Below are 24,232 nucleotides of genomic sequence, written 5' to 3'. Positions count from 1 at the left end.
TCTTACCAGTTGCTGGGGTGCAGGGGTGGGCAAATGGAAGAAAAGGCCTTTGTCCTCATGCCCTGCTTGTGGGCTTCCCTAAAGTACATGAAAGCCAGCATACAAGCCATAGTTCCAAATAAACCCTTAATAAAGACTTGGATTGATGACTTTCTAAACTCCATAATAACCATAGCAATATTCTCAACCCAGAAAGCACGCAGCGCAAGTAGATAAATAGGTACCGCTCTGGCAGGATAGTAAATGGCATTTCCATGTGCTCCTCTGGTTCTCCAGAAGTGGCTTTGTCATGCTGGCCACATGACCCGGAAGCTGTATGCTGACTCCCTCGGCCAATAACGCGAGATGAGCGCCTCTACCCCGGAGTCGGTCACGACTGGACCTAATGGTCAGGGGTCCCTTTACCTTTACCTTTAATCCCATTTAATGATTTTAATACATAGTCACTCAGTGAGAAGCTAGGTGTTCCTCCTGAGTAACAATCACCTACGATCTGTAGCAACAACAACAACAACAACAATTTTATTATTTATATGCTGCCCCTCTGACTAGGTTGCCTCAGCCACTCTGGGCGGCTTCCAGCAAAATATAAAAACACAACAAAACATCAAACGTTAGAAACTTCCTTATACAGGGATAATAATAATAATAATAATAATAATAATAATAATAATAATTCCTTCCAGCTGCTACTGGAAGGATTTTTTTATTTTGTTTCAACTACGGCAGACCAACATGGCTACCTAGCTGTAATAATAATTCCATTATTTATATATGGGAAGACTCCCCCACCACCTCCCTAAATGATTCCAATATTTCTATGGGGTTAAGGTCATTATTCTTTTGAATTTAGCAGAGGGGAAATTGAAGTCCATGAGCCAGCAATTAAATTAGCAGTCTGTATTTGGAGTGGGGTGGGCTAGGGTTAATAAGAAGCAGCCCATGGTGTGGACTGTGCTTACAGGTTTTTAATGAAGTGACTGGCACAAATAAATCCATTAGACCAGATGTGAGTAGGGCAGCCGAAGCATCACATTCCGAGATCTGAGGGCAGAATCCAGAAAGCGGGCATTGCAGCCGGCCTTGACAAAGATATATTGGTAACGCTCTGCACAGACACACATGCCTGCCCTGTGTACTTGATCCTTCTCTGAAGTAATAACTGCCTATTAATGACTTGCCATTACACACGTCCTAAACCAGCTGTCTTTAGTCAGAGATGCTACAAGGAAGAGGATGAATTGCTGTATGTGGGACATATCTGAGTGTAGGACAGGAATAGATGGAAGATGAAGAAAAGCTGGACAGCTCCCATTCATAACCCTCCACCAGTTGTGAATTTGCAGTCCGACACTCTTTTATCCATTGGCTGATGAATTGTTGCTCACTACAAAACTATGACAACTGAAAATCTTCCCAGTTCCAAGATCGCACCTTCTTAGGCTTTGCCTCCTCACTTCTTGACAGTATTACTTTCCTGAGCCGAACTAATTAAGAAGGGGCTGGACCAGTTTAGATGTTAAAAAGAGAGCCTGAGGGGCCAAATTCCAATTAACCTCAAATGTTAACAAAAGCAACCTGAGCTGGGGGAAACTTACACTCTTGTTCCTCTCAAAATTCACTTTAATTTTTATAGCTATTTTACATTTCAAGACAGAAACCAAAAGGGTGAAAAAGATACACAAATGACTTTACCTCCTGACACAAAGAATTTGTCAAGAAATCAAAGACGGTAGAATCGTTACTCAGAAAGTGATGCCTTAGTGAGATATTTCTGTTCCTGTTTTGTATATAATAGATTCTTTTTAAAAAAAGAAACTCAGTTGTGTAACGGGAGTCTCAACTATTTCAAAATTGTGTGTGTGTGTGTGTGTGTGTGTGATGAACTGACAGGATGGCAGGGAGGAGGAAGAGAAATCCTGCTAAAGGGTTATCTGGGACTGGGACACACTGGGGCAAGCTGGGGATGGGGGAGGAGAGGTTGGTGTAGGAAATGCTCATAGGGTGACAGAGGGTGGTGAGGGGATGGGAGTCAATGCACAGGAACCAGAGCAGCAGGACCCAGAGCCAGGGCGGCCCGTCTCCACAAACATGGTGGGTTCTGAGGCATGAGCAGCGGGAGGGGTGTTCTAGGAAGCTGAGGCAGGCAAGGGTCTAGAGCCCAGTTCCCTAGCTAGCCAGGTGGGGCTTGTTAGCTTTGGGTGGAGGTGTGTGATTCCTCAGCTGAAGTAGGCTCAGAGCAGGTGAGGGTCACCTGCCTCGTCAAGCCCAGATGCTGCAATCAGCAGGCAAAGTACAAAAGGGAAGCTGAGCTGAGGGGCTGTGCTTGCTCAACTGCCCAGGTTGATGGGACCATGGCTTGGATGTTCCAGAGAGCTGTTTGGGGCTGTGTGTGTACAGAACTGAGCTCCAGGTGCCCTGACCCATGGATCAGTTGCAGAGGTGGGAACTTGGCCTGCTGGGGGTTTGGGCCTGTTGGTCTGCCAGACTGTGTGCTGCTATTGCTATAGAACTGTGCACTCCAGCGGGACTTGTTGCCAGGTACCCTATGGTTCAGGATGGGGTGTGTATGTTGAAGTTCTGATTTCTGGGGATCTGAGCCAGTGTTGCTGTATTGGCAACAATCATCCGTGTAAGTCCTCTGATAAAGACACAAGTCTGGATCTCATCGCCAAACATCTTTAGGTCTGTTTGTTTTTAAAAAATATTAGCACAAAATGAAAGGCCTTGTAAATACTCATACATGTCTACTGGTTTAATTTTGTTTGTTGAAATTAATCTTATGAGTAAGCCACTCTTAAATTCAAAAGTATATGGCCATCCCTTGTTCTCAATTTCACAAGTGTAAATTTGCTCCCCTTGCTAAACGAAAGTAGCTCAGGCACTAACTGGATATGATGGTGGCAGATTCTGTATTAGGAGGCAGGTTGCTGGTGAATTTCTATAAAATCGGAAGGGTGTTAATACTTAATGCTGGAAGAAAGAGGGTGCAAAATTCTTTCTCTGCCCTCACTTTCCCTTTGAAATCTCTCCCCCATATGTTTTTTCTCCAGTGGGTTTCTGAGACTAGTAATCTAAGAGAAAGTAGACTTGGGGGAAGGAAGTTTGGGAGGAAAAGTACGGGTGTGGAAAGCACCTCCTGCCTGTTGTATATTTGCTTTCAAACCCTCCCACCCTTGGGTTATAGAATTTCAACACAACCTAGATACTGACACATTGTGCCACCATAAAGTGTAGCGAGCCTGTAATATAGTTGCAGGTGTGGCATAAAACTGATTTCGTACAACTGCACAAACCTATATGAAAGGTGAACTTAAAAATCATTTTAAAAAAATAGTGGGGGTTTGCCCACAATGCCTTACTGGTTGTTTTCATTTGTATATATGAAACAGAAATCAATTTTGCTTCATGGATTGAATAAAGGGGGCTTTGTCGTGAGATGGTGCTTGCAGCTGTATAGGAAATTATCCAGCTTATTACATTGCCAGATGGCTGGACTAATGGGCAGTTCACAGTACCCCTCTCATTGGGATGTTCAGTAGGTAATAGATCCAATCACTGGAACCATACAGTAAAGAGCTCGTTTGGGTCTGGTAGGAGGTGCTCTATTCCAGATAATTCCCAGGTCATGAAAATTAATGTAGCTTCAGGCTGATAATACATTGAGAACATGTATCAAACTGACCTGGCAAAATGCTGGTGCTTTTAATGGTGCATAGAACAGCCCCTGACATATCCTTTTGCTCTGTGCAATAGACTGGCTGGCATAGACCTCAGTTAACCAGATATACAAGTATTTGTTTGTGCTATCTCTCAATTGATCTTTAAGACTCTGCTCCTTTTAATGAAACTTGGAATTTGTTTGGTTGCAACATCTAGAATTTTGGGAAAGGTTGGACTCAGCCATGCAAAACATGGTTGCTCCCTCAGCTAGGGCAACAATTGCTTCATCAGTAGACCTTTATCTTGAAATTGGTCATTAGTATCACATTCTATCACATTCTCCCATACCTTTATGCCATAGCTGCCTTGCCAATATGCTTGTCCAGCTCAGTGTTGATGGAGAGGTTTGCTGGTTATGGTGGAGCCCAGGTAGACAAAATTGCCTACTATCTCAGGTGTGTGGGTCACCAATGCGGATGCATGGAGTACTTGTGATGTCCTGACCCAGGATGTTGGTCTTCGTCAGGCTGATGGTAAGAACCAACTCCTTGGAATGTGGTGTCAAGGCTGCACCATCTGCAAACATCTCTCAGATAAGGACCCACCATGCTTTTGTACAGGCATGGATATGGCTAGATTGAACAGACCCCCATCCTTGGAAGACACTCTCTTCAGTTGAGCTGAAGGCATCCTAGGAGAGATGATGCCCTGTTTATAGGGAAGCTATCCAAGGATGACCTGTCATACTGGACAACGCTAGGCATGTTCTCATGGAAGGACACTATCTTATGGAGCTGAGGTGGGTATCCTATTTTATTGAGAATAATCCTTTTTGGCTGACAAGGTCAAAGGCCTTTGTCAGGTCCGTGAAGGGAATGTACAAGGGGCATATCAGCATTTCTCCTGCAGCTGACGCAGTGAGAAAATCATGTCAACTGTTGATCTCTGAGCTCTAAAGCCTTATTGTGACTCAGGATACACTGCCAGTGAGTGACTGTAATCTGTTGAGAACTACACAGGCAAAGGCTTTCCCCACAGTACTCAGCAGGGAGAGAGGTAATTGACTATTGTAAATTATGGCTGGGTGTGTATAATAACAGCAGCTTCCTTAACAGAGCTATATATTGCATAGAATCAAACCGTTAACTTTGATAGGTTGCAGAAATGTATGTGAGACTCGGCATAGGAATATGCAGGATGTCATTCACAGTGTGAAAGGGCCTTTGATATCGTCTTGGATAAAAGGTCCTTGAGGAACATAAAACGAAAGCAAGAGGAAAGGAAACCTCACAAATGTCAGGGTGGAACTCTGTTGCATATGCATAGAGAAGAACAAACCATTAGCGGGGGGGGGGGAATCAAAAAGAATCCAGTACTGCTCTTTGAGATCCACAAGGAAATATTATGGGGTTGTTTTAAGTTCATTTGATGAAAAGTGTTATGCAGGTTTCAAAGGCAAAATTACTGGTCAGGAGCAGTGAAGTAAGCTAAAGAGCTTTAGGTGCTGGTATTAGCCCAATTTTTCAGGCCAAGCTGAATAGTATATATATTTCAGTCACTTGTAAATCCAGCCCCTGGCAATAAAATATAACAGCAACCACATTTTATCCATCTGTTCGGTTGTTTCAAGAGGGCTCTGTCTCAGTGTCTCACTGATGTTGGAATTGGTGAAAATGAAAACAAGCAAGAGTCCTTTTACACTTCCTAAATGCTGCTCCTTTTAAGGGATCCCACCTCAACTATCATTAATATCTTTTTGGAGGTTGAAATTTTAAACCATGTCTTGCTCACTCCCCTTTCTTTCCAAAATGCATCTTTAAAACATCTAATCCCTATGGGGAGTTATTTTTCAAACTTATTTTTATTCAAGAAGGGTTAGTTACTGCCATTAGGCTCCTCAAATAAAAGATTCTGCTTATGCTAAGGCTGTGTCTTCGTAGAATTGTAGAGTTGGAAGGGACCAACAAGAGTCATCTAGTCCAACCCCCTGCAATGCAGGAATCTGTCACCCAAAGTGGGGCTGGAACCCATGGCCCTGAGATTGAGAGTCTCATGCTGTTCACATTAATGACAGCTAGGTCATGCTTGTTCTCAATACCGGTTGAAGCTGGTTTGGAGGGAAGCACATAAAAACACATTATTTCATAAGAAATTACAGGAAAGATGGGGATTGTGGCTAATGTAGCATGTAATGGCTTAAAATGCAGGAGGGTCACCGCCTCTGCCACAATGGCCACCTTTCAAGCAAACAACTCATCCATGGGTGTATATGCTCATCTTCCCCTTGATCACTCGGAGAATGTTGCACATGATTTCGTACACTCAGTGTGTCCCAGTGCACATGAAGAGCCAGTAGTGATCAAAGAAATCGCTAGACAATGGTGTTCTTGACTCATTCATCAGCCAGCAAGCCAACACACGCCTATCCTGAGAACTGCCTTTTCAACAAGTTTATGATAGCTCTTTTAGCCTGCAAAGAGTTTTTGAATATATAGCCACCTCCTCAGGATGTAATAAAAATCCTTTCTTTCTGACAGCGTGTAATTGTCTTAAACTATAAGCCGTTGTGCCATTTTACAGGCAAGAGATGATGAGGAAGGATAAATTACCAGAGAATTATTACTGACACATATCTTCATGGGAGTTGCCCATGTGCCTGTTTTGATGCCTTTGCAACTCCCATGAAGATATGTGTCAGTAATAATTCTCTGGTAATTTATCCTTTTGTCAACCAGGCACCCTCCAGATGATTTGGACTATAACTCCCATCAGGTGTTGCAGTCCAATGCAACGGGAGGCCGCAGGATAGGGAAGGCTATCTTGGTATACAAGCTTCTTGATAGATAATGAACGACGTGACATGAGAAAGCCAGACAAGGGTGTTGCTTCTTCAGGTATATCAGTCTGTGACCCATACATGCCCCCACCATCTCCTGTGTCCCTGTTTTCAAGGAATGTCCCTGATTTAGACAAGCCATCCCGGTTTCTGATTTGATCCAGGAATGTCCTGTTTTTCCTTAGGACGTTCCTATTTTCATCTGAGAAATGTTGGAGGGTATGCAAATTGGTGGGCAGAGGCTGGAACCGTGCAGGGATAAACCTGTCTGCAGTGCAGTTTGCAGGGACCAATAACATAACCATATATACAAGCACATGTGCATGAGCTATTTGTTTATAATTAGGCACAGAAAATAAGTACTGTACACAAAAAGTGCAGTTGCAGCAAGAAGCAGGGGGGGATGTAGATTTATATTCATACATTATTCGTTTCATTTAAGATACATCCATGCAAAGAGATGTCTCATAAAGCTGTAAATTTCCAATATGCTTTCTCATTAGGAATGTTACGAGCTTATGTGAAGATTCTCTAGCATTTCATTTATTCAACCCAGCGGGGAATTTAATTTAAGACCAGGATTTTGGGGCTATTAGAAACCAGGATAGCCCATACCTATTCCAGATGTAACATAAGGGCAGTTAGCTATTTAGGGAGCCATCCAACCCCCCCCCCCATAGCCCAATGGGTCTTTATAGAGCAGGCAGTGCCGCCACCACATCTGTGGACCTGCTGGGCACAGTGGCTGGGGTGGAAGATTAGGGGCCAGGCAAATTGATGCCAACAGCGATTGAGCTTGGATTGTTCCTGGTGCTGTCATGTGATCACATCAGGATCAGCTTGGGATCCTGTGTATCCCCGCCAGCTCAGACCTGCACCTGCCTGCATGTGTGGTGGGCAGAAGGGAATTCTGTGCCAATGGAGTGAAGCTGCATCCCTCTGCAGGAGGAGACCAGCAGGGTCTTAGGGAGACTAGGAAGGGTTGGGTGAAGGATGCAAAAGCAGGGTTGAATTGCTCCGTTAATACTGTAGCGTCCAACATGAAATTGCGGAATTATAATTCATCAGGAAGTTCAACTATGCAGCTATATATTACTGTTTTCATGGTGGTGCGAGACATTTTTGCCACGCCAGATTAACACACCTACTCTTCTGGAAATGGTTATTTAATGCGAGAAAACTCTTAATGGTGGATTGTGGTAAGATACATCACTGCCAATTGTAAGCTATGTTTACATTTTCTGTACAAAATGAGTAAGTGTACTGGTATCCATGATGATATAAAAGTTTCCAGAATGATATAAAAACAAGTCCTATGCATCGTATGATTCTAATCATTGACAGAATTTAATAAATCTCCATTTTACGGATATAAAGTTTTAAAACTCCCACCCTTCCAAGCTCATTGCTGCTTCTGTGTACAGTACTTCTTTTATTTGACTGGTCGTAAATCAACACCTGTAACTCTTTTATTCTGCATAGCTCTTAGCTTTCGAGGGCTCTCTCATTTGCTGGCAGCATTGGATTTCATGGGCTAATCGGGGAGGGAGCGCGGAAACTGGCAGTGACAGATGAAGCACTGGATTGAGCTAAATGGCCTCCCAACTCTCTGGGTCTGCCTTACTGGCAAATTCTTAAGAGGCAGCAGGAGCTACTGCCACTCAAGGCAGACCAAGCTGTAAGGCTGTACAGCAACACGGCATGTACGTCCCAGGAACTGCAGCCTAAACAGAATGCTGGACAACAAGGTCACATTGTGCCAGCTAATCTGGGCGTCGGCTGCCAGACGCCTGGCCTCCATTCTGCCTGTCTCGTGTTCAGTCACATGAATTCAAATTCATCTAAAATAAGCAACAAGGAAACAGAAAGTGCCGAAAGATACCCAGGAGGAAGTGTGCAAAGAAGATCCTTTTTCTATTTAGGTATGACAGGTGATAACTCTCAGTGATGTGTCTCCAGTGGACCATTACCTTAAAAGTGATGAGGGTTTTTTCCCCTCCTTCACATAACACTTGTGCCTTCCTCACTAGCATATTTTACTTCTGCTGTGAGAGGCAGTGATGGAACTTGTTGCCATGGGAGTAGCCAGGATTTATTGGGGGGGGGGCAGGACACCTACCTGTCCTGTTCCAGAACCTGCGATGTGATAGGTCACTTTGCGGAAGCCATGCCTATCGCTCAATCGGGTTGCGTCGCTAGAATGTGCCACAACATCACCCAAGTGACCTCGGCAAGCATTTTAGTTTAAAATATTCTGATTATTTCTACTTTTAGTTAAGTATTTTTATTTACTATGGGGGCTGCTAGGGAACTTTGGGCTGGTTCCATAAATGGCCTTGACATGTAGCTTCTACATGTGGTAGAGCACAGAAGTAAGCCTCTGACTCACGCATGGGTATGTGTCAATGCACACAAACAAATTGCACACAAAGCAACTTTAATATGCTTTGAGGTCTACAAGTCCCACCTACTGACACCCTTTCTTCTCCGCAGCTAGATCTTGTGAGTTGGGTTTATGGTGTTCATGTAATTTAGCAGCAGCTGGAGGGGGGGGCGCTCCTTGAGGTTTCTTTACTGTAAAAACAAAACCTCAAGACAGCTTACACTGGTAAAAACGATGAAATAAGTAAAAAGCAAATTTTAAGCAACAACCAGCAAGATGGGAGCAGAGCAGGAAGATAAAACAATGTAACCCGGAGACAGAAAGATAAAAACAGCAGCTAATACTAATGCAGTTCCCTCCATGTGTACACAGAAGTAAGAACCACCGAGTTCAATGGGACTCCCTCCAGCTAAGCATGTATAGGACTGCAGCCTTAAAGGTGTTTTTCTTTTGTTTTTGTTTTTGCAATTGTCATTTTATTGAAGTTTCCAGTAAATTGCATAATAAATATTCATCAACCTACAACAGAACAAATAGCAAGGCTCCTGTATGGTGCTCTCATCCTAGGTGAGTGTTCTGTTTTAATTTTTAGTAAATCTCTCCAGAATGGATGTCTTGGAGGCCCAGTATTTTTCATTCTTCTATTAAAAATCACAAAAATGGACACCAAAATTATTCAAAATTGCCATGCCTCATCACACACGCACCTCACCTCACAAGCCTGCTATGTTGTTTTGGCTCATGCATATTGGTTCTTATAATTTACAGCACATTATAAATGGCTGTCAACCCCTTCCAGTGTTCCCATATTTAGGTATGAGGCATGTATCCTAAGGCAAGTTGGTTCATCTGTATGTAAATTTCCCATGCTCTATCACAGGGGTCCCCAAACTAAGGCCCGGGGGCCAGATGTGGCCCAATCACCTTCTAAATCCGGCCCGCGGACGGTCCGGGAATCAGCATGTTTTTCCATGAGTAGAATGTGTCCTTTTATTTAAAATGCATCTCTGTGTTATTTGTGGGGCCTCCCAGTGTTTTTCCATGAGTAGAATGTGTCCTTTTATTTAAAATGCATCTCTGGGTTATTTGTGGGGCATAGGAATTCGTTCATTTATTTTTCCCCAAAATATAGTCCAGCCCCCCACAAGGTCTGAGGGACAGTGGACCGGCCCCCGGCTAAAAAAGTTTGCTGACCCCTGCTCTATCATGTTTAGAACCTACACATGATACACATGATACACAGGGTTGCATAGAGGAGTCAGATGGCAGAAAACGAACAAATGAATCCATAAATGATTTCCAGCCTCTGATTATATTCCTTCTGTAGATGATGTACAACAGGGGTGGCCAACTCCCAAGAGACAGCGATCTACTCACAGAGTTAAAAACTGGCAGTGATCTACCCCCTTTTGGGGGTGTCAAAGTTTTTTTAGGAAGGGGGGTTCAGGTAAAAGTTATTGAGTTTTTTCAGGGAGGAGGTAAAATTTTGAGCTTCTTTTAGGGGAGCCACAGTTGTTCAGCTTCTTTGGGGGGAGCCAATGATCTACCACAGCGTTTCTCAACCGCTGTTCCGCGGCACAGTACTGTGCCGCGGGACGCTGGTTGGTGTGCCGGGAGACGCTGGCGACGAGAAGGGCGATTTGCTGCCCTGTCACGTGACTGGCGGCCGCCATTAGGGGCGCTGACCCGCCGGAAAGGAAGCCGGCCGGGTCACGACGGGGGCGGGGCGAGTGCAGCTCTCAACAGCCACCACCGTGGCTGTTTGTCTCGCTCTCGCTCCTCTTGCTGGCGGCGCCCGGGAGTTTTTTGGTCTGCGCGGGAGTGAGCGGCCTCTTCGGCAAGGAGTCCTGCAGAAGGTGAGGTGCTCTTCTTGCTAGCTCAGGGGTCGGCAACCCGCGGCTCCGGAGCCGCATGTGGGAGCCTCAAAAGGGAGCCTCACCAAGAAGCCCCAGCCCACACAGACAGGGACCGATCGGAGGTCGGTCCGTCGTTTGTTCCCTTCCGCTGCAGAAACTCCGCCGCCGGGGCTGCGCGCACGGGAAGAAGGCGGCGAGTGGCTCCGCCAAGGACATAATGCAGAACAGACCTGCAAAGGAACCCCTCAACAGTCTTTTGCCATTAAACTCCAACTTTTACACCATGCACTTTTTGCACCCGTGTGTGTAATGATTACGTCTCCCCTCCAAACTAAACTAAATATAGGGCGGCACAGAGTTGGTGTGCCGCGGGATTTTTTTTCATAGAACAAGTGTGCCGTGGCCCAAAAAAGGTTGAGAAACACTGATCTACCAGTGATCTACCGCAGACGTCCAGTGATCTACCAGTAGATCACGATCTACCTGTTGGACATGCCTGATGTACAAGACTGGAAGTTGGATGTAAAATTGTCAAGTTTGTGGCATATCAGTTACAATTTTAGGCATATCAGTTACAATTTTAGGCATTTGATAAGACTGTTTTAGAGCAGGGATGTCTTAACATTTGTTCCTGTTCAAATTATTTGTTTTATTTATTTATTAATTGCTTTGCAAGAGGCATCCCAAAGCAATTTACAATATTTTTGGAATATTCTAACTTTTTGGAAATCCTGTTTTTTTTGGAAAATTTATATTACCCCGATCGACTTGGGCTGTTCAGAGTTGTAATCCAACAACATTTGGAGAATGAACACAATGTGCCAGTCATGTGTCCTCTCATTTCTTCTGATGATACTCTCTTCTTGCGTATCTGTATCATCATCCTGGAGAGTGAAGTCAAATGGGCCCTAGAAAGCACTGCTAATAACAAGGCGAGTGGAAGTGATGATATTCCAGCTGAACTATTTAAAATTTTAAAAGATGGTGCTGTTAAGGTGCTACACTCAATATGCTAGCAAGTTTGGAAAACTCAGCAGTGGCCAGAGGATTGGAGAAGATCAGACTACATCCCAATCCCAAAGAAGGGCAGTGCCAAAGAATGCTCCAACTACCGCACAATTGCGCTCATTTCACACGCTAGCAAGGTTATGCTTAAAATTCTACAAGGCAGGCTTAAACAGTATGTGGACCGATAACTCCCAGAAGTGCAAGCTGGATTTCGAAGGGGCAGAGGAACCAGAGACGAAATTGCACACATGCGCTGGATTATGGAGAAAGCTAGAGAGTTCCAGAAAAACATCTACTTCTGCTTCCTTGACTACGCAAAAGCATTTGACTGTGTCAACCACAGCAAACTATGGCAAGTTCTTAAAGAAACGGGAGTGCCTGATCACCTCATCTGTCTCCTGAGAAATCTCTATGTGGGACAAGAAGCTACAGTTAGAACTGGATATGAAATAACTGATTGGTTCAAAATTGGGAAAGGAGTACGACAAGGCTGTATACTGTCTCCCTGCTTATTTAACTTATATGCAGAATTCATCATGCGAAAGGCTGGACTGGATAAATCCCAAGCCGGAATTAAGATCGCTGGAAGAAATATCAACAACCTCAGATATGCTGATGACACAACCTTGATGGCAGAAAGTGAGGAGGAATTAAAGAACCTTTTAATGAGGGTGAAAGAGGAAAGCGCAAAATTTGGTATGAAACTCAACATCAAAAAAACTAAGATCATGGCCACTGGTCCCATCACCACCTGGCAAATAGAAGGGGAAGAAATGGAGGCAGTGAGAGATTTTACTTTCTTGGGTTCCATGATCACTGCAGATGGTGACAGCAGTCACGAAATTTAAATACGCCTGCTTCTTGGAAGAAAAGTAATGACAAACCTAGACAGCATCTTAAAAAGCAGAGACATCACCTTGCTGACAAAGGTCTGTATCGTTAAAGCTATGGTTTTCCCAGTAGTGATGTATGGAAGTGAGAGCTGGACCATAAAGAAGGCTGATCGCCGAAGAATGGATGCTTTTGAATTATGGTGCTGGAGGAGACTCTTGAGAGTCCCATGGACTGCAAGAAGATCAAACCTATCCATTCTGAAGGAAATCAGCCCTGAGTGCTCCCTGGAAGGACAGATCGTGAAGCTGAGGCTCCAATACTTTGGCCACCTCATGAGAAGAGAAGACTCCCTGGAAAAGACCCTGATGTTGGGAAAGATGGAGGGCACTAGGAGAAGGGGACGACAAAGGACGAGGTAGTTGGACAGTGTTCTCAAAGCTATGAACATGAGTTTGACCAAGCTGCAGGAGGCAGTGGAAGACAGAACTGCTTGACGTGCTCTGGTCCATGGGGTCACGAAGAGTCAGACATGACTAAACGACTACACAACAACAACAATCATCATCAAATATCTGGAAAACCAGCTTTATTATTTTTTTCTTGTGAATATAACATACGCCAACTTTGGCTTGGTTTGTTTTAGTTTTTATGTGTTTGTTTCATGAAGTTCTTTTTTTTTTAAAAAAAAAGTATGAGCACAATGTGATAACAAAGAACTATGGGTAATGAAGCACATTCTGTAGATTTTTGCAAGGGCTGTGTTCATGGTACAGCCTCTCACATGCACTATAAAGTGAGCCACTTCCTGCCTTGCTCTTGGCAGCTTGAGCAGGGAAGAGCAGCAGATTGAGGTAAAGGGACTGTTACATCGATAGTCCTTTCAGATCATATCACAACCCTGCTAGCAGGAAATGGTAAGAAGAGCTTTCCTGTCCTTTATCCTAGCATCACCAGTTGCAAACGTAAAAACAAGCCTTTTTGTCTGCAGCACAATCAGAACCCAGTGCATTCATCTGAGGTATGTTCAAGTTCTGTATATTTGATCCGTCTGAACGCAATATTAGAAGACAGATACACAAGAGTGTACAGTGGTACCTTGGTTCTCAAATGCCTTGGTACTCAAGCAACTTGGAACACAAACACTGCAAACCCGGAAGTGCCGTAAGTTTGCAAACTTTTTTCGGAAGCAGGACGTGCTCCATTTTTAGTGTTACGCTGATGATTTGAGTGTTAAGCTGATGATCTGAGTGCCACGCTTCCATTTTGAGTGTTACGCTGAGGTCTGTCTGTTTTTGCTATTTAATTAGCATTTTTGTTTTTGAGGCTCTTTTTGTTTTTTGTTTTTGTTACTGTGTGGAACCCAGTTCAGCTACTGGTGGATTGATTGTGTAATGGCAGTACATTGTTTATTGCTCTCATTTTATGGATCAATGGTCTCATTAGGTAGTAAAATTCATGTTAGATTGCTGATTTAGGGGTTGTTTTTAAAAGTATGGAAAGGATTAATCTATTTTGCATTACTTTCTATGGGAAAGCGTGCCTTGGTTTTGGAACGCTCTTACGGAACGGATTAAGTTTGAGAAACTCTGGGGAACTTCTGACCAGCCAGATATTGTTAGACTCCAACTTCCATCTTTCCCAGCCAGCATGGTCAGTGATCAGAGCTGATGGGAGCTGGAGTCCAGCAACATCTGGAGGTCCACAGGTTCAACACCGCTCCACTACGGTATGTAAATATCTCTATTTGGTGCCAAAATGGAGTTCTTGTAGAGCTCTTGTGCACCTGCAGGTATTTTGACATCATTGCAGCAGGGATGGGAAACCTGTGATTCTCCAGACATCGTTGACCTATTATTCCTGACCATTGGCCATGCTGGCTGTGGAGGGTGGGAGTTGTAGTACAACATCGTCTGCAGGGTCACAGGCTTTTCCATCTCTGATTCTGACATTTGTGAGAATTGATATTTATATTTCTCAACCATTTTTTTAATCCCATCGGATATCGAAGCCATTTTCACACTGTGGTCTGGGCTGCCTCTTTCTGGTTCAGCTGAACCCCCAGCTGCTCCTTCTCTTGGAGACATGTGTTTTCAACATGTACAGGCAACCAGGGCTGGCTCTAGGTAGAGTCCCGGTGGCGGGGGGGTGCGAGGGCGCCGGGCCGGTAGGCCGGGTGCTGCGCGGCAGCCATGCTGCGCCCTGTGAGGGCGCCGGAGCAATCTCCACCCCTCAGCGCCAGGGCGTGTGACCTGCTCAAGACTGCCCTGCAGGCAACTTCCAACTAAGCTATTGTAATGCACGGTACAGAAAGTTGCTGCCCTTAAAGACCATTTGTAAACTGCACCATGCACATTCTTATGGAAATTCTCAGTGTGGAGGCACTGCTCCTTCAGCAAGCCTGAAACCTTCATTTTGAGAAGCATATGGTTTCTCCAAATGCAACACTTTGTACATAAGGAAGCACTGGTGTCTCTTTCTGGCCACTTGTTTGTGCATTTTGCAGAGGGTGTGTGTATTTGTATACTAGGCTGGAAGATGTAAATGGAATTATCTGGCCATTGGTGCATGTTGACTGATAGTGCCTTTCCTGCAGGGATGATGATGCGGCCCAAGATAATGATTGATTTGATGATGGGGAAGGCTGTGGGAATGTATTTCAGTGTGACGATGCTTAGCTTTTCTGACTTTGGCCAATTGTACTATTGACCCTGTTATAGGTTGAGTTGAGTTTAGGATTGTGACTCGATTATGCTGGTGTCTGTAGAGGCATAACAGTTCTAGTGATACCTGCCCAAGTGGGGAAATACTTATAGAACTTATAGAACAAGCTCATCCAAAGATCCCCTGAGTAAAGGGGCCATAGCAAGCTTTCCTGTGTTCAGTACACTTCCACAAAACAGATATTAATACTATACTAAGCTTTACCATCAATCCCTTCACAGGAGACAGTATGGAAGCTACTGCAAAGTTTGACTTCAATGCAACAGGAGAGGATGAACTGAGTTTCCGGGTTGGGGATGTTCTGAAGGTAAGTGCAAACCAAGGTTTCACCCAAATATTTTCTCTTTTAACGCTGTAAGTTCTGCTCAGTGCTTATGTGCTTGTATTAACCATCCATCCCATAAACCAGCAATCCCACAACTGGCACCGGTAGATTAGTGGTTCACTGATAATTCCCAGGTTGCATAGTAAAAAGAAAATCCTTCTTAGTCCAAAATTTAAATCTGCATTTCAAAGATGAACAAGAAGAACAAAGACTCAAAGTAGCACCTTCTACAAGGACATTAAGCAATCGCAAACAATGGAAGAGTTTTGTACAAGGAAATCATTTGGGACAATATGGGCCGGGTGTGTGTGTCTTGTTTACCAATGTTCTTCAAATCCTATGACTGCCTCCCCCAACCTGATGCCCTCCAAATGTTTTGTACTACAGCTCCCATCCCCTCTGACCCTTGGCAATGCTGGCTGGGGCTCATGGGATAAATAATCCAACCAGGTTGTGGGAAGGCTGTCCTCTGGAACAGTAACCTAACTGTGAAATATCTCTATTTCACACAACATGTACATACCAAGTACCAGGCTGTTTTTGAAAAGTGATATGGGTCACAGCCCTGATGTGGAGAAGATGAAAGAGGCAGGAAGTGTGAGGCCCACTGACAGGAGGAAACCTATCTCCTCACACTGCAACCCCTTCTTTAGAAAAATGATCAGAAGCCAGCCCTCCATGCACCAGAGAAATGGATTGCTCCAGATACCTCTTTCCAGGAAAGTAAGCATTAGACAGAGGTCGCGGTCGCCTTTAGTATTTTTACCATTTGAGCATTGGCTCATGGGAAGATAAACAGCTGCATTTATTTTAAGTGATATTTAGTTCAGCCACTGGCATAGCTAATTTAGCTGGTTCCTAGCCACACATATTTTTGGTAGTTTGGCATGAGGTACCATCACTAAGGTTCACCAGATGATTACACGGTGGTTATTTCTGTGAAGAGAAAAAATAAAGCGAGATTTTCTATGATGATAGCAGATTATTTACAAAAAATTCTAGCCTGCTTAATGGTTTAAAAGTCTTTATGTGGTGTACGCTATGTACAATGCAGAACAACATAACAGGAATTATCCTCTGTTGTGTTCTACTCTCTAGGCATTTATACCTGTGTGTGTAAGGAAGTCAAAGTGCTACCAAATTCAGAAAAGGATTGATGCATGAAGAGGTAGAGCCAAAACACAATGGCCACAATTCAATACAGACATTTAGATATTGAAATCAATGGACAAGTGCCTTTCTCTACATTGACTTGAGCTTGGTGGGTTTTGGTAAATCCATGGGCATTGGAAAACATTAAGGACATGTTTCTATTGCCTATAGTAGGCACAAGTTTACAATTCTTTGAATTCATGTTGGTTCAACCAGCCCTTGGGACTTGTTTGCTTCCATGCCTCAGCTGCTTTAGTGCAAGGTCAGCACAAGTAAAGCTGCAAATCTTTCACACACTTACTTGCGGAGTAAGTCCCATTTAAATCTGTGGGACGTCCTTCCACATAATAAACATATATAGGACCTAATGCAAGCATTCCTCTATGAATCAGGGGACTTTTTTGGCTGCTCTCCACCCTGTTAGTTAAATGGAAGGATTTGTATTTTCCTGGTGCAGACCACTAAAAGCAAAGCAACCCATTAAAAAAACTTTCACACGGTTCCTTAAGCCCCCTGTAAGATCTTCAAAGCAGAACTCTTTCATCACAGACATATTAGAAATACACATCCAGATCCCTCCACCATCTGAACAAGTCCGCAGGAATTTGGGCAAAACTAACGAGCACTTCCTCTAATACCTCTGTGTCCTCCTTGTAGTTTTACTTCTTCCAAATTCATGTTTTGCTCCCACAGTGGCTGCTTTTCTGAAAGAGCCCTTGATACCTATCGGGTCTATGATTGTCCTTTCAAATTACTTGCTTTGTTTCCTTTTTTTCTTGTGACTGCATTGCCTACCTTTGAAGTCTGGTTCATTTGCTACAGGGATGGATTAATTATTATGCTAACTACATTGCAGAGCAGGATACTACTTGCCAAGTGGGCACCTTTGCAAAGTGGTTTTTCAGTATGGGAAATGAACCTATGCTGCCCCCCCTCTCTTTTATGCTTCCCTGCAGGCAGCAGGCAATGACTAGGGAGTAGTTGTCCGCACCTGCCCGCCCACCCACCCCTGTGGCAGCCTTAAAAACCCTGGGCCTGCACCACTTGTGGATCAGAAAATTCTGTCTGCTGTACTGTAGTGTGAGATTACCACTTCAGAACATAGGAGGGTTGCTTGTCTCTGTGGCTGAGTGACCATATCTGTGTGCAGGCTGAAAAAGCTGCGTTATCAGGCAGGACTGAAGTAGCACTGTAGTTAGTCACTAACAAACAGCAGCAACTGTTGAACAAGGAAACCAATTTACTGAGATAGCATATACACTGCCACTCAGCAAAGTCCAGTGCAGCTGATGTGTCTTGCAGAAGTCTTCCACACTGGCCAAGTGTCTGTATGTGTTTGTGTGCTTGACTCCTGAAGATGTCTGTATTCTCTCAAGGCAAAGCATTGTTAAGGCATCAAATAAAGCATAAACTGAAAGTCCTATGAGTCTAAGACCCTATACTGTACATACCACTTTAAGGAGAGGGGTTATTGCCCCTTGAACCATTTTTTTTTAGCAATTAACCAATCACTGTCTGGGAAAAGATTCACAGCCTGTTTCCTAATTTGGATAGGTTCCAGCTAGGACATGTTTTGAGGACATGTCCTCAACACCCCCACTATGCCTTTATTTTGGGAACCTTGCTTCTATTACGGGAGTTGCTTCCTTGTATCTTGTTTAATACTTCAGCACCCTTCATACATTTTATTGCGTTATACAAGGGGCAGAAGGGTTACACCATTGCCGCCGCCACCATCCACACATTAGGCATGAACATCTGCAGGAGCAGAGCCTGAGCATTATACCTCTACTGTACATGGGTAGGTTCCCGCAGGAGCCAGAATCCTGTGCAGTCAGGGTTCCATCTCCTAGGAATGCCCAGGCATGTAGAGATCTAAGTGCATGGGCTTTCTACCTGCAGACATCCACACCGAATGTGTAAACACTGGGGATAGGAGATGTCATACATCCTCTGCAGCAGGGACAATAGTGCATCTCCACTGTCCCTTGACTGGGTAGAGCACCCTTCACATGCAAACTGCATGAAGTCTCAGGCACAGTGGCTGTGCCATCTTCAGCCCCAACAAGCATAGCCATGGATGGTGGGAGTTGTAGTTCAGCGACACCTGGAGGGCCAGTTTTCCCACACCTGCTCCAAGGAGAGAGAATTGAGGTTTTTCCCAGAGAACTGCTGAAGCTTGGTTCAGAATCTTGCAGACAAGTTGACAAATGCCTAACAGTGGGGAGTGTGCCAGGAGGGGGACATGGGACATTTAAAACCTGGATAGTATAAGACCTATATGTCCTTTAAACTAATACTGACTCTCCTTTTGGTGCACAGATTTTAAGCTCTAAGGAAGAGTGGTACAAGGCTGAGCTGAATAGTTATGAAGGATATGTCCCAAAGAATTTCATAGATTTTCACAGTCCCAGGTAAGTATGTCAACTCTTCTAGGTGTTTTACTTGAGCGTGTCCTTGTACACTGTGGGTCCTGATGAAAGTCAGGGGTGAGGGTGTTCCTAAAATTAACATTTTGAAATCTCCTGCTAGACACGCAATTAAAGTGATGTTTATTTTGATCTTCAGCCCTGTGCACCTGCTCCATTGTAAAAAGAGGATTTATTGTGTGCATGAGGCAGAGAGGGACATCTCAGTTATTTAAGTGTACGATCCTGCTTTAGCAGTCCTTAAGTAAATTATGGTTTGCACCAAAGCTGCTAATTAAACTACGTTCACAGTGCCCAGGCATAAACTTCTCAGCCTCTTGTGCTCATATGCTGTGGTACCATATGCAAGTTTATTATCCTTCTCTGCAGATTTAAAGACAACAGCGACAATCAAACTATGGTACAGTACTTTGCAGCCTTTTTATATATATAAAAAAGCTTCTTTTCCTAAAGTACTGTGTTGTAGCAGAGGGTACATCTGGTGGCTTGACTTCAGTAGACTGCATGTGTGGCAGTGCAGACTTCTAAATAATTATTGGCATATTATTAACCTGGAGCAGGTGTGCGAGGAACAATGTTTGTAGGCTCTGGGGGATTGTCGTTGGCTTGTATGTGTTGCACCACTGGCCCCTGCTGGATGGAACCAAAAGGACCTTTTTGTATAGAGCAGTTTCATCTGCTGGCAGCTGAAGGGTGAGAACTCAAAAAACAAAATGCAGGCCTATATTTTATTTCATTTTTAGACAAAATTCATCCATTTTTCTCTTGCAAGTTTGGGGTTTCCAAAAGAGGCGTGCATTTACTTATTTTTACTCAATTTTTCCTTTAGCAAATAGCTGGGTTGTTCTCAGCGGTGGAGCTTCATGCTCTGCCACCAGGGGCGGAGAGCAGGCACGCTGCCCCCAGGGGCGGGGCACGTGTTCTGGGGGCATGACATGCCGTGTGCAGGGGCATGGTGCGCATTTTGGGGGCGGGGCAGGCAGCCGCGATGGTGCCCCTGGGATCGCGCTGCTCGAGGCGGCCCATCCCCACCGCCCCTATCTTCCTATGCCCCTGGTTGTTCTATTTCAGAATGAGTCTTGTGACATTTTCTACCACTGTACCCTCTTTTCTTTACCTGGCTCACTGTAAATTTTCTCTCCAATTTCTTTTCCTTTATCACTTCTCTCTCTCTCTCTCTCTCTCTCTCTCTCTCTCTCTCTCTCTCTCTCTCTCTCTCTTTCACCACCTACATTCATCTCCATGAATGCAATCTGTTGCACTTTTCAGCTGGTTCCATGAAGAAGTATCCCGCCACAAGGCAGAGAATATGCTCAGGGGGAACAAAGTGGGCTCCTTCATCGTCCGAGCTACTCAGAACCGTCCAGGCGACTTCTCCATCTCTGTCAGGTACATGTGCTTCATAGCCTTCTTACATACCGTATAGGAAAGACTGGTGTTTGGGACTGAGGAGGTCTCCCTCAGGCTGGCTTCTTTAAACAGGCCTGCTTTCAGTTTCTCTGTATGAAGAAGATCTCTTTAATTACGAATCTGTTATCCTGCCACCTGCTTCCAACGAGGCCTGACAGAATAGCTTACAATATAAAAACATCAGCCAATAAAAATATATAAACAGTGCAATCCTATACTTTAGTATGTATTACATACTCAGAGAGCCAACCAGGGACCCAGGTGACTGGTCTGGAGACCTCCAGTCCTGTGACTGAAATGTCTGGGTCCAAAGGTTTATCGGTATGGTCTTCTGTTGGGGGTCCTGCTTCTCCTCCTCCTCTTCTTCCAAGGTAGCCCTGTTTTCAGACCTGAGAAGGATTGAACCCTGACATACAGCTGCCCACTGTAGCTCTACTGCGCAAGCAGAGCTCAACCTATACCAGACCCACATCTTACTTCCCCTCCCATTTTTGCAGCTGTTCTTACTTTTATGTTCACACAATGGCATCGACATCAAAACAGCAGCCTGTATTCCCCCTCTCCCTTTAATACAGATTTATGCTTTGCAGGGGAAATCCAGTAAATTAAAAGTCCTGCTGCTAATGTCTGCAGAAATGAACCATTTGCAATATTACGACTTGATGGGGAAGTATCCTATATTTCTGAGAGAACTTAGTTGGAGAAGGAGGCTCTCATGCTGGCTGCAAGTCACCTGTAGTTTGCTAAGGATGGTGGTAATTGCAGCTCAGCGAGGGATAAACTTTCCTTATTTTTACTATTATTTAGTAAACTTGTATACCACCCTTCACCTGAAGATCACAGGGCAGTTCGCAACATAAAAATACAAAACGAGAGCACAGAATACATAATAAAACAAAAAACAAACCACCACTGCAAGGCCATCTTGCCCTGAGAGGGAGAGAAGCTACAACAGCCTGGAGAGCTCTTCACCATCTAGTTCTCAGTAGTTTACCTGAGGTGGCCTCTCCCTCCCACAGGCATCACCACAGAGCTGCCCAAGGAGCCATCTTGCCCTGGGAGAAAGAGAGATTTTGGTGGTGGTGTTTTTTTTCAAAAAAAAGCCCCCCACCCCACCCCAGCTCCCCAAGAAACCTTGCCTTGCCTGTTTATATAGCTTTGAGTGATGCTTACTGTTTTACCTGTTCTACATAAACTGTTTTGTGAGATTCGCCTGCAAAGCAATATATAAATAAATGATAAATCAAAAAAGATCAGCAGCCTTCTTGCCCAGTATAGACCTTAATATAGTCCTTTCTTGCATGCTGAAATGTTTTTTTTCTCTCAGCCTCCCTCCCTCCCTCCCCACTCCACCACAGCCATCCTTTTGTAATTGAAAACAGAGCACAGCATCTCTCAAAAGCGGCTGTGTGATGCTTCCTCTTTCCCAGGTAGACCATTATTCCATCTTTTCAAATGTTTAAGTTGCCTCTTTGCCAAAGCACACAACATGACTTCCAACAACAAAACCAAAACGAAATGAAACATAAAACAATAACAGGTAAATAGCAACCATCTCTACAGTAGCAGCACGAAGCCCTCTTTGAAATAACAGCCAATCAATCAAGCTAACGACATACAGGCTGAAATAAACGTAACGTTATTTCAGCCTGTACAGCATACAAATATATAATAAGCTGGGACATGGAGCAGAACCATCCCATTAAGTCAGAGGTGGGAACTTTGAGTCCCTCCAGACATTGTTGGGGTATGTACACATTACCATTTATTTTGGCTCCCTTGTACTCCCACTGCCAGTGTGAAGCTGAGGCATGTGACACTAGCCCCAAGCCATCTGTAGATTTTGAGAAATACTGTTCACACTTTCAAATGATCACCCTGAACAAGAAGAGTCCCATAGCCGTTGCCTTTGGACAAATTATTTTAGTTACTGATTTACTACATTTATTCAAGGAGCTTGAGGCATCATACTCCTCCATATGATCTTCACAGCAGCCTGTACGAAGGAGAGCCTGTATAGCTCAGTTGGTTAGAGCGTGGTGCTGATAACGCCAAGGTTGCAGGTTTGATCCCTGGGTGGGACAGCTGCATATTCCTGCATTGCAGGGGGTTGGACTAGATGGTCCTCAGGATCCCTTCTATGATATTTCTATGATTAGGCTGAGAGATCATGACTGACCTAAGGTCACCCACAAAGCTTCATGGCTTAGAGGAGATTTAAACCCTGGTCTCCCAGATCCTAGTCCAGCACTCTTAACCATACTGGCTCAGACACTGTCAGGCAGCAACTTAAAACAGGAAGAAAGCAATGTGGCTGGGAACCTGACTTTGCCTGCTGAGTTGCTGGAGGCAGGTAAACAAGCACAAGACAAAACTGGCAGCAATTCAAATGATAGGGAGCAGTTCAGTTGCTCCACTCGTTCTTAGGCTACTCCTTCAGCTGCTTTAGCAACAGGCATTGAGAGAAGCTTAAAACAGGGAGGAGCCCAGAGTGGCGTCCCACTAACAGCAAAGTATGGGTAGCCGATGGTTGGTCCTGCCCCAGGCACTTTCAAGCTGGGTTTGGCCTAACCTGCATGTGCTCTGGCGCTGATCTATGGTTCCTCCAAGTGACCCACCTTATTCTCAAATATGACCTAACCAAAGTAAGAGCAAAGGACTTTCCTTCCTGTATTTGGCAATACAGAAACCACGAAGATAGTTTCCTTCTGCCCTGACCTTTTATAACAGGGGTAGGGAAGCTCCTCCCGCCTCAAGGCTGCATTCGCTTCTGGACAACCTTCTGAGGGCCACATGCCAATGATGAGGAGTGCCAGAAGCATGAGTGGTTGAAGCAGCAAATGGAAAGTTTAGCTTTGTATAGTTGGCTAGTTTCTACATGCACACACCCATCTCTATCCTCCATCCCAACAAGCAAGAGGCATTATCAGGGTTCAAGGAGACATTCCAGGCAGGCAAAAGCACTCAAGGAGGGTATGAAGTAGGGGCCAGTGAGGGGCGTGGCCTGGAGAGAGGAGCATGGCCTGGGGGGAGAGTCCTGAGGGCCAAACAAATATGGTGCAAGGCTGCATTATCCACTGGGCCTTAAGTTCCCCATCCCTGTTTAGTGAGTACCCTTACACAAAAAGGCTGTGGTTTATCCTTCATCCTTCTCTGTTGGGCCAGGTATCATACATGCTATTCATGGGAGCACTGGTGCTTGTGTTAGTGGGCTTTATATTGGCTGTTGGTTTAGATTGACTTGTATTACACTGGTTTAGCTTTATTAGAACAACAGATGCCTAGAAAGTTACTGCCCTGTCATGTCTCCTCTGGTGATGGATGTTGATTCAAAATTGCCTTGATGATTTGTGTGATTAAATATTTAGTAAGAGGGCCTGACTGACCATTTTAATTAATACAGCACCATTGCTCTTCGTAATCTGGGGAACCGGGTTTGTGTCTCCGCTCCTCCACATGCAGCTGCTGGGTGACCTTGGGCTAGTCACACTTCTTTGAAGTCTCTCAGCCCCAGTCACCTCACAGAGTGTTTGTTGTGGGGGAGGAAGGGAAAGGAGATTGTTAGCCGCTTTAAGGACTCCTTCAGGTAGTGATAACGCGGGATATCAAATCCAA

The 24,232-nt window shown here is 44.5% G+C and overlaps 1 protein-coding gene across 5 annotated transcripts in view; it reads left to right on the top strand.

The window, feature by feature from the left end:
* Nucleotides 1-24,232, top strand: part of GRAP2 (GRB2 related adaptor protein 2) — a 55,475-nt gene that overhangs the window by 21,075 nt on the left and 10,168 nt on the right. The window contains exons 1-4 of one of the 5 annotated variants that reach the window (XM_060279818.1): nucleotides 12,869-13,494; nucleotides 15,523-15,608; nucleotides 19,101-19,192; nucleotides 20,477-20,596. In XM_060279818.1, the coding sequence (XP_060135801.1) occupies nucleotides 15,531-15,608; nucleotides 19,101-19,192; nucleotides 20,477-20,596 (290 nt within the window). In that variant the 5' untranslated portion in view covers nucleotides 12,869-13,494; nucleotides 15,523-15,530. The other 4 variants (XM_035128254.2, XM_035128255.2, XM_060279817.1 and 1 more) reach the window with 4 other exon arrangements.

The sequence above is a fragment of the Zootoca vivipara genome, chromosome 10 (genome assembly GCF_963506605.1).
Source record: "Zootoca vivipara chromosome 10, rZooViv1.1, whole genome shotgun sequence".
NCBI classification, from domain to species: Eukaryota; Metazoa; Chordata; class Lepidosauria; order Squamata; family Lacertidae; genus Zootoca; species Zootoca vivipara.
Note: the sequence above shows the minus strand (reverse complement) of the source record. Positions and strands in the feature narration are given on the sequence as shown.